Below are 12,860 nucleotides of genomic sequence, written 5' to 3' on the forward strand. Positions count from 1 at the left end.
TGTATCCCACTATTTCACACATTTACTTAAAATACACCAATCTCCATTTTACCCACACTTCATCATGCAGCTTATAAAAAGATCTCCGGTAAAGAGCCCCCAATGAGGGTGCCTGTCAGGCAGTGCGGCAGCCAGACGTGGAGCAAAAGCCCAATGATGAAGTATGACACCTATCTAGGTATGTGAGGGCATTTGTTCCTACAGAGTAATGCTCCCTGCGGACTCTGTGAACCGCAACTGACCTAAGCAGACAAATTGGTGCTTACTAGGAACTGCATACCCTGTGATCTTGGGTAGAACTGTAGCCTGCCCCCAATAGTTGTGTGGTTGGGGGAAAGGAGGGGGAGATTGGGTAGTCACTGCTTTGCAGTGGGTGTTGCTCTGCATGCGTCTGCCTCTTCCCTTGCTGTTCCCTCCTCTAAAGGAACCTCTGAAGTAACCCTTACTGTAGGTGGACTGGGTTTGTTTTTGTTGGGAAGAATATGTGTCTGTGGAGGTAGATTTATATGCACCTCTAACTTGAAGGACAAAAGGGTCTTCTAGGAGTGGAAATTTGTAACACTCCCATGGCCTTAGCTGTGTCCTTTTTCATTTTGATAAGGGTAGTAACTACATGTGGTCCAAAAAGGTGCTCTTTATCAGAAGGCATATTTAAGAGTTCCTGTTGTATCTCTGGCTTGAATCCAGAACATCTATGCCATGCGTGTCTTCTAGGAAGCATGCTGGAATTAATTACTCAAGCAGCTCTATCTGCTGCATCTAGGGCGCAGCGTATGGAATAGTTAGTAAAGGCCTGCTTTTCTGTAGGACTCTTTTGCAGCATTCCTTGGGGAGGTACTGCAAGATTCTTCCAGTTAATCCCAATGGACTCTATCATAGCTGGCTAGAAGAACTTGTTAATAGGCAATACGCCAATGATGGCTGCCTGTGCTGCAATCCTCTTCCCAGCTGCATCTATGTTCCGTCTCAGGAGGCGGAGTGTCCGCAGTAACCAGACTGTTTCCCCTTTTCCGAGCAGTAGTTGCAATAATGGAGACTGGTGGAACCTGACTTTAGATGAAGAGGGGGGTCAGAAGGAGCCGATTTGTATTTTTTTGTCCACCCTTGGGGCGATGAGCCGGGGATCGACTGGCTCTTTGAAAATGTCCTCGTCATGTCTCATCATGCCAGGACGCATGGGCAAATACTGGGTGTCCTTGGGAGTGGAAGAGAGGGTGTCTAACTGAAAATCCTGCTCTAGAAGTTCTTTATGTAGCTCAATACCATGGAAAGCTGCAACCCTAGCGATAACCTGGTGAAAGAAGTAGCATCTTCAAGAGGGGAGGGACGAGTTGGATATAAATCTGGATCGTTGAGAGTAGGGGGGGGATAAATCAGTGATATATATATATATATATATATATATATCCCAAGAGTTAGGATCTCCTAATGGACCCCCCACTAAGCCCCCAATGTCTGAATGTGGTGACCCTGGAGGTGAAGCATCAAGTGGGTCATGTGTTGGAGACCGTAGTGGGGGTGAGGGTTGCACACAAGGTGTTGATCAGTGTGCCGGTATTTTGCGTGGCAACGTGGTCAAAGTCAAAATGGTGTCCGTTCCATTAAAAAAGCATCTTCGATGGAGGTGGTGAAACGAGGGAAAGATAGGCCCGAGACGGGCGGCACCCTGAAGGGTGGGCGGTTTAAGTCTGAACCGATGAAATTAAAGTGCAGGGCAGAAGTGAAAAAGTGTGATCGAAAACAATACAGTCGAAGACAATAAAGAACCTAAATAATTGTACAGAACATAGTCGAAACATGGAGCAGAGGGACATACATCCGAACCAGCCAGCGTTAAAAACATCGCTCTGCCCAGCGAGTCGGTCGTGTCAAGCCCACAACGAATGGCGAACTTTGCAGCATTTCTCCCGTCTGATACTGCTTTGGAGAGGATGGCCCGGGCCTCCTCCGGGACCAGTGGCAGCACTTGCGCAACCGTTTCCCACATGGAGAAGGAATAATGGCCCATTGGGCATTAGGTGTTCACCAACCGCAATGTAAGGCTGGCAGAAGAAAAGATTTTCTTACCCCAACTATCCAGCCTCTTGGATTGTCTGTCCAGGGGTGCTGAAGGGAATGCGCCTTGCAAGGTATACGCTAGTACCACCAAGCTATGGTAGGGTAGGGTAGTTGGTGAGGAAATTTGGGTCGCCTGATGCAGGGCGATTATCCTATTCACAGGAGTCCCTGTGCTAGGCTTGGATCAGGGACCCAGAAAGACATCTGTCAAGGCCTCATTGAATGGCAGGAGGGGTTCTGAGGAGGTGACGCCCAGCTGCAAGACCTCCGTCAAGATGTTCGTCTTGATCGCCACCGAAGGTTCAGGACCTTTGCTAACCTGCTCACCACCATAGCATATAAAGCTCCATCCTCCGTAGCCATGGTAGGGGGAGAAAGCAGGCCAAAATCTGAAGAGCTATTCAGTCCACTGGCCCCGCCCAATTCCTCATACCAGTCTATTTCCTGTTCCGGCTGGTCTTGTCAAGGGTCCAGCGAACCCTCACAATCTTCCTCCATCCCTAGCCCTTCAAAATAAGGCTGAGGAACCGACCAAGGACCCAACAGTGCTGTCGGCGCCGGAATCGTCTCCAAGTCGTCGGCGAATGGGGCCGTCGCCGCCAGTGGGCGCCGGCGGAAATCTCGGTGTCGGGGTAGGCCATAGTGACGACCAGCGCCTGTCTGGATCCATTACCGGTTCCACAGGAGGGTGGCATGGAACCCAATGGAGCCCCCTCTGAAGCTGCGGGGCCCGAAGGCACGCCGGCATGGTCAGGCCTCCCAGATATGAGGCACATGGTATCATAGAATTCATCGAGTTGGGCGTGGGTCGCTCTGGATCCTGGGAAGGCAGGGAAGCATGGAGCCGACCCAGGCGCAGATTCAGCAGAATGAGGCCTAGAACGCAGAGTCTCCTTCGTCACATCAGCCGACTGTCAGTGAGAAGTTCTTGTGCATTTTGTGCTCCTTACCTGACCAACTCAAAGACTTCAAGTGGGAGGACGAAGACTTGGAGCTCCTGGAGTGGTGCCTGGACCTTCCTCTCGACCGAGAATGTGAACTCCGGGGCAAGCTACACGGTGCAGAGCACCAGCTGCAAGTAGCTTTAGGGACCGCTCCCTCAAAACTGATGCCAGTACACCGAGGTGGCGCCTTTATAGGTGAAGTGGGCATATTGCTCGATGAAAAATATTCCAGATCCAGTCTGTTGCCTGGGAAATTCGGAATCTGCGGCTAGATGTCTCTATCAGATCAAAATTTTTGAAATTATGTGCCTTTTTGGCACTCCTGCTGGGAGAAACTAATGTGATTTTTGAGCAGTGCACTACTAACCAATTCTTTTAGCATCTGGGAGACAATCTTCTTTCCAATTTACATGTGACGGGACTATTTGTTCAAACTCTCAAGTCTAAATTGGGACAACCCTGTTTTAATCCTACTTTCTAGTGTTTCTTATCCCTTATTTATTTATCTAGAAGTTTTATATAGCGCTAGCCAGATCCAAGGGTATCGGAGCGCTTTACAACAAAAATAATGGTGAAATCAGTCACAGAAAAGCAATATAATACAATTGAGTCATGGTGAATCGACAGTTTGAGAATATAATAACACATTCTTGTAACGCATTTTATGAGAGTGATAGCTAACTAGATTTGAGTGAGGACCTATTTCCGGAGGGGAGGTCTAGGTACCGAACGGATGGTGGGTGATGTAGAAGTCTTGATGCTCAGGCGGCTGAGTCCTGCGGAGTGTGGGAGTTTGCGCTTGACGAGCGGCTATCCAATCGGAAGGGATCGGTTGAGGAAGAGGTCTTTGAGTTGTCTTTTGAAGTTTACAAAGAAGGGGGTAGTCCTGATATGGACTGGGATGGAGTTCCAGATCTTTGGCGCATTTCCCGAGAAGGAACGAGATGCGTTTTTTTGTTTGTGAGTTCTCGGCGGGATGAGGAGTAGAGTGTTGCTACTTCTGAGGCTCCTTGTCTGGCCTGCTTTTTTGAGTTTCGCTGCCAGGTAGGCGGGTTTTCCGGTGTGTAGGGCTTTGTGCGTGAGACAGGCAGTTCTGAAGTTTGCACGCATTTCTATTGGGAGCCATTTTAGTTCTCTGAGCGCAGGGGAGATGTGTTCAAATTTCTTTACTCCTCTGACCATTCTGGCTGCTGCATTCAGAGTTGTTCTGAGGGGAGCCAGGTGGGACTTTGCTGCTCCTGTGAGGGTTGCGTTTCCATAGTCCAGTCTGGACAGCACTAGGGCTTGAGTAGCTTGTTTGAGGTCATTCAGAGGGATGAAGGGCTTTATTTTGTTGAGCAGTTTGAGGTTGAGGAAGGCGTTCTTAGCAGAGTTTTTGATGTGTTTGGTCATGTCTAACTTTGGGTCCAGTATGATTTCTAGTGATTTCACTGAGTCGGCCGGGGTGAGAGTGCAGTTAAGAGCGTCCAAGGCTTTGAGCCATTCAATGACTTGGGGGTTTTGTTCCTTGTTGGAGATAAGGAGGATTTCTGTTTTGTCTTGGTTGAGTTTCAAGTGATTGAGTGACAGCCAGTGTTGGATTTATTTTAAAGTGTCATTTAGTCTTCAGATGTCGTCCATGGAAGATGTTTCGAGGTAGATCTGGGTGTCATCTGCATAGAGATGGAAGGGGATGTTGGATTTTTTTAGTATGGCGGTGAGTGGTTCCGTGTAGATGTTGAAGAGTTGTGGGGAGAGGACCGAACCTTGGGGCACACCCCTGTTGACGGGGCGTAGGTCCGACAGGCTGTTGTTGATTTTTATCTTTTGGGTGCGGTTCTGTAGAAAGGAGGTGAACCACTGTAAGACCACTTCATCTGCTCCCACCCTTTCTTGTATTACTTTAATGAGTAGTTTGTGGTCAACTGTGTCGAAGGCTGCCGATAGGTCTAAGAGTATGAGTAGACAGCATTGGTCGTTGTCTAGAGAGTTGCGAATGTCATCTATGATGTTCAAGATTGCAGTCTCTGGGCTGCATCCTTTTCTAAAACCCGATTGGTGAGGGTCTAGAAGGTTATTGCGGTCCATGTGTTGTGTAAGTTGGAGGAGAGCACATCTTTTCAGGGTTTTGGCTAAGAGTGGGAGATTGGAGACGGGTCTGAAGTTGTTCCGATCGTTGGTGTCCCAGCCCGGTTTCTTTAGTAGAGGTGTGACTTGTCCGACTTTGAGACAGTCCGGCATGACTCCAGTTCTTAGGGAGCCATTAATAATCTTGGTCCATATTGGTGCTAGGGTGAGATTGATCTTTTTGGCCAGCTGGGACGGGATGGGGTCCGATACGTGAGTTGAGGGAGTCGAACTAGCAATCATTCTTGATATCTCAGCTTCGGAGATGGGGTTGAAAGATTTCCATTTGTTAGGGTGGCGCTTTGGTGTGGTAGCTTCTGTCTCTGTGAATGAGCTACTATCCGGTTGGCAGAGGTGGACGTCTAAGGAGAGTTCAATCTTTGTGATTTTGCCATCAAAGAAATTGGCAATGTTCTCACAAAGGACTTTGGAGGCCTGCACAGTGGGTGCGGGAGGCTTTGAGGTTTGTTGTCTGATAACATTGAAGAGTTCTTTCGGTCTGTTTTTTGCATTGTCAAGGGCCCTACAAAAGAAGGACTTTTTCTCGTTCTTGATGTGCTTATTGTATGCCCTGCGAACTGATTTGAGTCTATTCAGTAGGATTGTGGAGGGGTTGCTCCGCCAGAGTCTTTCTGCAGCTCTAAGCTGTCTTCTTTCAGAGTTGATGTCGGTGTTGAACCAGGCTCTCAAAGGGATGTTCCCGATTCTTTTCTTTTCCAAGGGGGCTAGTTGGTCCATGATGGAGGTCATATTTGTGTTGTATTGTGAGGTGATTTCTGTTGTGGAAAGGTTGTCAGTGTTGCTGGGGAGGAGTGCGCTCACCTTTTCTTTCAAGTCACTAATCAGAATTTGATTTAGGTTTCTCTTCCAGTGGGAGGGTTCTTGCGTGCGTGGCAGGCATTGGGTAGTTTGGTTGATGTGGAATAGAATTAAGTGGTGGTCTGACCAGTCCACCGGCAGGATGTGGTTGATGGTGACTGTGTCAGCTTGGGCTATGATGGCATCCAAGGTTGATCCTCTGTTATGTGTTTGTTCTGTACAATGTTGGGAAAGATTGGTGTTATGCAACAGTCCATTCAAGTTTTGGACCATCGAGTTGCTTTCCTCATTCCATTGTAGGTTAAGGTCACCCAGAATTATGCTGTAAGAGTCCCGGAGTGCACAGTGAGTTATCAGGTCGGAGAGGTGTTCACCAAATGCGGTGTTGTTGCTAGGTGGATGGTAGAGGAGATGGCATGGTAGAGTTTTGTTATTATTCAGCTTAATGTTGGCAGTTAGGCATTCAAATGAGTTGTAATTGAAGGAGTCAATTTCCATTACAGAAATGCAGTTCTTGTGTACGATTGCAGTGCCCCCACCTCGTTTGATTTTTCTGTTTTTGTTAATGATTGAGAAGCCTGGGGGTACAATCATGTCCATGAATGGGGCAGAGAACTCATTGAGCCATGTTTCAGTAATAAACAGGATGTCTATGTCATGTTCAAGGATGCTTTCAGCCAGTTCGGTAGCATGTTTTGTGGCCGATCTGCAGTTAGTGAGTTGACATATAATGTTGCTCTCCTTGTTGTTAAGGGGGGCCATGGGAATAGAGGAGAGGGAAGCAGGTGTTCTTGGCGATCTGGGAGGGGTGCCTCCTCTACCGAATCCGGTGATAACCTGGATCTTGGAGTTAGGCGTGCTAGTAGGGGATTTTTTATATGAGGTGGCAAGTTCTATCGCCTCTCTCGTGGGCATAGCTGGTATTGTTCTATTAGGTCTCAGTGATTGGTTTGCGAGGGGCGTTGTTTTCCAGCTGTGCCATTGAGCCTTTAGAGGTCTTGGGTGGTTTGTGTTATTGGTGGGTGTGGGGTGTGGGAGTTGCTGAGAATTCCAGAGTGAGGTGAGGCGAATTGTGATTTCGTTGAGTCCTACGATTACCGTTTTCAGCTGGTTTAACAATAGGGCGAGTCTCTGATTTGTCTCCCAGGAGTGTGGGGTGAGGGTTTCGGGGTGGTGGCTGTCAAGGGGGGGGTTGTCCAAGGCTTTTGATGGTAGTATTGCCAGGGTTATTCCGGTTTGTAGCCTTGGACCTTTGGTGAGGAGGGTCACATCGTGATTTGGGTGGTCCCCTCTGGCTCGTGGGTAGAGTGAGCGAGATAGGAATCCCTGACTGAGGATTCGTTTTGGTAGTTACTAGTGGGGCAGAGTAGTTTGGATGGGGAGTGGGTAGGTGCCCGTCAGGGGGGTTGCAGGGTCTTGTCCGGGGCGCGCCACTGTTTGGAGTTGGTAGGTAGGTGTACTTTGCGCGTTTCAGGGGGGTGATGGTGAGTGTGGTTGTTGCTCAGGGGGGAGCGGTTGGCGTTAATGGTGTAGTTGCTCGGGTGAGAGTGACGTGGGTGATTGAGAGCGTTTCGTAACGAGGGGAAGATGAGGTCAAAAGCATCTAGGTTATCGTTGTTGGCTTGGATCATGACTGTGCCATTAGTGTAGATTGTCACCGAGGTGTTGCCAGTACATTCGGGTGGTTAGGGAATGAGAACGTTAGTTTGGAGCTGTATGGTGTGTTAGTTGTTTTGGATATGTGGAGGTGTGTTCTCAGAATGGTATTCCAGTTTGTGGGGGTTTTGGTGTGGAAAATAAGATCCATTTTCAGCTGGCCTTTAGAGGTACAGTGGTATATGTCTGCGAATAGTGTGTCAGGGTGTTGTCTGATGTGTTTATGTTTGAAGTTTCTTTTCGTTTTTAGTGATAGGTTGGGGGGGGAAGATGATGGAGAAGGAGTTGTGGCCATGTGGTTTCATGTAGTGTGGGAGGGAGGGGTCATTGGAGGTTGTGGTGGCTAGCGCCATTAGTACTCTGTTGCAATCGGGCGGGGGTAGGTAGGAACCCGGAGCCTTAGTTAGTCAATTGCTTTGAGTGGGCTGGGATTGTGGTTGTGGTGGCTGGCGTCATTAGGTCTCCCTGCGACGGGGGGGTAGGGATCCAGATCTTCAGTTAGCCCATTGGTTAGAGTGGGCTGGGACTGTGAGGTGTTTGCCGTTAGTGACCCATATCAGGATTAGAAGGCAGATCATGGAGAGCTATGCCATCTGGATCCTCTACGTGCACAGCGTTCAAGTTTAAGGTGTGAGTTGACTGGAATCTAAGGGGCTGAGTTCACGTACTGGGATCTTGTGAGATGAGGGCAAAGGGGGTGGCTGTGATGTTTTATTCAAGTTCCAGTGGGGGTTGCGGATCACCTTCTTAGGGGAGCTCAATTGTGAGGCTTTCTTCAGGTTCCATGGGGCTGAGTTCAAGTTCTGGGATCCAGTGTTATGTGGGCATTGGGGGCCTCAGATCGAGTGGAGGAGAAGGTCTGTGAGCGTTGGGTTGGAGCAGATCAGGCAACCGCCATTTTGGGGTCAGGCATTGAGGCCTTGACTCTTTATGTTGCATCCGCGCGTCTGAAGTTTATATCATTGACCTTGCCTATTGTTATAGATCCCGTGTTATGGTGAGTGGGATTCTTATGTTATAGTCTCAAGCACTCACCTGGTGGGAGCGATGTAGTACAGGTCCGGCCGCCATTTTGATGTCAGGCATCAGTGTCGTGACTGGGTGCTCCCATTATGGAGACAGACTGCCTGTTGAGCTTTGGATCCGGCTCCGCTTGTCTTTCATTGTTCAGTGGCTTTTATTCGAGATCTTACGCTTCTTAGCGGGCATCAATTAGAGTGGGTTTTGCAGGTATTCGACCAGTGGGGGAATGTTTGTTTGGGTCCGGCTGCCATTTTAGTGTCAGGCGTCAGGTAGCTAGACTGGTGTTCCCGCTGTAGAGGGCCAGCAGGTTTCGCTTTTGTCCTGACTCTGCTTGTAATTGGATTGTAGTGGGTTTTGTTCTGATAATCCGTGGGGTGAGCCACTTTACATCGTTTTCATGGGTCTCGGTTCGGAGGAGAATGCTAGTGCGGGTCTGGCCGCCATTTTGGACTCAGGCATCAGGTAGCGTGGCTGGGACTCCGTTTCCTGAGATATCGCTTTGGTTTCACTTGTCAATTCAGATCCGTAAGGTAATCCGATTTCAGGGGGGTTGAGAATTATGCCCCGCTGCTTCGGTGCGTGGATTACTCCACTTGATTGCATGAGAGCTCGCTCGGTGCGAGAATGAATGCTGCCATTTCGGAGTCAGGCATGGAGATTGTGGCTCCCGTTGCAGGAACAGCGCCTCGGTTGGGTCTCGTTCCAGATTCTTCGTGGGTTCATCTGAGGTCTTCTTCCGGGCTCCAGTGTACCAGTGAGTGGACCTCTTCTGTATGTTTAAGGGTGTTGCTTCCCGTTCCTGGTGAGAGTGCGGAGGGGGGGGGGGGGTGCTTCTCACTCCGTTGCATATGGAGTTTTAACGCAGTGATTTTTCCAGGCAGGGCTGTCTCCCGTGACTTTCTGGCTCCTGGTGTTGTTGGGGACTAGTTGGGACTGGTCGGGTCCAAGTGTGGGTATCCCGGACCTTCGGCCATTCTGCCCCTCCGTAGGTGAGGGTAAGGAGGAGCGGATCTGTGATCCCGGAGAGGTATCTTAGCGCGATTTATGGGATCCTCTTGGCGTTGTTGCATCGGTGAGTCCCTTGATCTCCGAAGCGGTCGTGAGGGGGGGGGGGGGCAGCCAGGATTTACACTAGAAGTGATCCTTTGCCCAGAGAGCTCGCTCTCAGACCTCTGCCCCGGCGGCCATCTTCATTATGACTTATATATGGCATTCCCAACCTTGTGTTGTACTGTGTACACTTTACTGGTCCGATATTTCTTGATCCATTGGGAGTCCTTTTAACAAACTGCCTGAGAAGGTTACATGAACAGGCCTTTTCTGGTCACCATCCTTAAAACATGTGTGTGTCGCTTTAGCGAAAGAGACCATGGCTCGAGGGGTCCTCGGCTAAACACTCCGCTATGCATCTTCCTTGCACCACATACTGACATATCATATTAAACTGGGGCCTAACAACTGTGGATGAATAGGGGCGCTATGTGTGTCCAAGCCTACGCAAATCAGACATAATTTGAAAACATTTGCTATGCCATAGGAATGGCCTGTAAGCACTTCTATGCATCTGTGATCCATACTGCTTTTAATGGAACATACTTAATGGACTCTAGCACAGTTTGTCGGTGCTCTGCAGCCTTCAACCGGATCTGTTCACGAATAATGTCAGCATTCTCCCGCTCCACCTTGGCTCGTGCACGGGCCTCCGCTTCTATCCGCAACATCTCATTCTTGTGACGCAGCTCCATCTCATGCTCCACAGTAGCTAAGACAGAAAAGGAAATGCATGTAATAGTCTACGTCATGACAACCCGCCGGCTTCATATCTAGTAAGGAGTGGGCGATAATATTTTGCACCAAGGAAAATGGGCTAGGAAAATGGCACATTTTTATATTAGAAAAAATAAAACTCCCAAGTTGAAACTTTTTAGCATTAGTAAGAATTTCTTTCTGGATCATTTCTCAGAAGTAGACAGGTTTCTGAACTAACAGAGCATCTCAGAAATGTATGGTCTAAAATTCTGGAATACACTTTCAGGCCTCTGCACCCTTTGATTTTCAGTGCCTGACTTTCATAGAAAGTGTTAATAAAGTCAAGCTGTAAATCAATTAAATTATACTTACATAACATACATAGATAAAATCCAGAATGCATAAACACACTTAAATGAAATGTAAGATAGAACACCACACACTGCAGTGTGCTTAAAACGTCACTTCCTTTCTCCAGTCTTCAAAGTATTCCTCCCTCAGTTTACCAGAGTGCATCTCTCTTCAACTCCACCCTCGAATTGGAAAAACAACTCACATTTGTTGGCATGCTGAATGTGAATTATTCTCAAAGGTATAGTTCAAGTTCTTGCAGATACTGGCAGTGAAATAGAAGAGGCGCCATCAACTCAAAAAAGATCAAGAAGGTCATTCGAGCCATCCGCCCTACAAAGTCCTGGGAAATTCACAACTAAAAGTGCACCCGAAGATGGATACACAAACACCATGACTCAAACAAGAGCATTGAGAAATGTGCATGTGTCCGAATGTATAAGAATTCATAGAAATGAAAGTGCTGCAAAACTACTTGCCTAGCAGATGAAGGTAGGCATACGTTTGAAATCGGAAGATTTCCAGAGTCACGAATGCCTGTGAAAGGCTGCTAGAGTTGAGAACCATAAGATGAGCTCTCAAGTCACCAATCTCTCATGATTTTAAAACATCTTCCACGCAGTGCACTTCTCTGGGTACCCACTTGGTCCGCTCAGTATCAGTTAGCATCAGTATCACAGCTTATTAACTAATCAGCTTTGTGAAGAAAGGCCTCTCCAGAAAAGTAGAATTAGCAAGCTGGGGGGTGGGGGGGGAAATCGCTGCTGCGACATGTATGTACCAAACAGTTCTATTTTTGTGAACCAAAGTACACTCTGCACCCTATGTTCTACCAAAATTTGTGGGCAAGGGAGTTGAGGAAAGCTGGGAGATCCGGGAGATCTGGCGCTGCAGAGGGGCTCAAGACTTACCTCTCCTCATTGACTCTTGCTTGTGTACAGACTCTTCCTGCTTCCTTAAGTTTTCTTCATTGAGGAGTTGCTGAAAAGAGAAAAGACACAGTCAACGAAAGGAGCTACATCCAACAGGGCCAGCAATATTATCAAACAGGCATCTCATATTTCAAACTTGGTTTGCCTCACGTAAACTTCTGGCAACTTGCTGTCACCTGAAGCAGGCAACCACGTTCTGATATTTCTAGTTTGATTCTCCAAACGTTGGCATTTTAAATAAAAAAGGTCTTGTTTTGCTGTAGACTTTCACTGCCTTCAGTCTCAGAGGGCTGATTAGTGATGTCAATTTCCTTGTGAAAAATCAGTTAACCTGCGTTACCACATGAAACAGGAACTCAAGGGGGGGCAGAGCTTGCCGCCAAGGAGAAGGGTGGCATCCTTCTAGAGCTCCTGGCCGGCTGGGCCCTGATCGCCAATCACGAGACGCCACGCAGTGCTCTTCTCTGGTACCCCCCTAGCCCCCCCACCCCTCCCCTCAGCACCATGTCAGATTGCGCCCGCACACAGCACAGCACCGGATGGAGAAGATGGGGCCCGACCGACATAACAGCGCGCGCGGCAGACGCGGAGGCCTAAGTCCACCCTTACTGGGGCCACGAGTGGATGCCTTAGTGGACTGGCGACTGCACCTTCGTGCTGCCAGTGTAACAGAGAGTGGGGCTAGGGCACCTGATGACAACTTTCAGGTGGCCCCCCTCACATTCCTGTGCCAGATGCGGGCGTAAGAGCAGTGAGAGGCCTGGTGAAACAGGAGACGCCCTTCCAGCACTGACCGCATACCGGCCACTTACAGATTCATTGTGGGACGCACGCATGACCCGAGGGTCCCTGTCCACCTTGATAGCACATGTGGACCCTGCACCCAAGGTACTGGGCCTCGTGGCCGTTAGACTGGGATCATCATGATGCCATATTGAATGATGCTGTCTGCCTTCAACTCAACCAACCGCTGCAACCAGTTGGTGCATTGTGGCCTGGCTCCACTACACAGATTTTCCTATTCCCTACTCACATCTCTTACTGACAATGATGGGGGTCTGGTCCCACGACGTGTGTACGTGTGTGTGTGTACGTGTGTGTGTACGTGTGTGTACGTCTCTGTCTGTCTGTCTGTCTGTGCCACTGTGGAGTGTATCCCTTTCTTCGTGAGCGCAGAGCTTGATCTGTTGAGTTGGGGCACGTGACCATAGACACCTGGGTC

The 12,860-nt window shown here is 48.7% G+C and overlaps 1 protein-coding gene across 1 annotated transcript in view; it reads right to left on the minus strand.

Moving 5' to 3' along the window:
- The window catches only part of LOC146868232 (ATPase family AAA domain-containing protein 3-A), a 347,678-nt gene that overhangs the window by 239,932 nt on the left and 94,886 nt on the right, over positions 1-12,860 (minus strand). The window contains exons 5-6 of the mRNA XM_085609537.1: positions 11,618-11,687; positions 10,203-10,368 (exon numbers count right to left, since the gene is read on the minus strand). Of these exons, the coding sequence (XP_085465663.1) occupies positions 10,203-10,368; positions 11,618-11,687 (236 nt within the window). The remainder of the gene's footprint in view (positions 1-10,202; positions 10,369-11,617; positions 11,688-12,860) is intronic.

Source organism: Triturus cristatus, chromosome 1_2 (genome assembly GCF_964204655.1).
Source record: "Triturus cristatus chromosome 1_2, aTriCri1.1, whole genome shotgun sequence".
Classification (NCBI taxonomy): domain Eukaryota; kingdom Metazoa; phylum Chordata; class Amphibia; order Caudata; family Salamandridae; genus Triturus; species Triturus cristatus.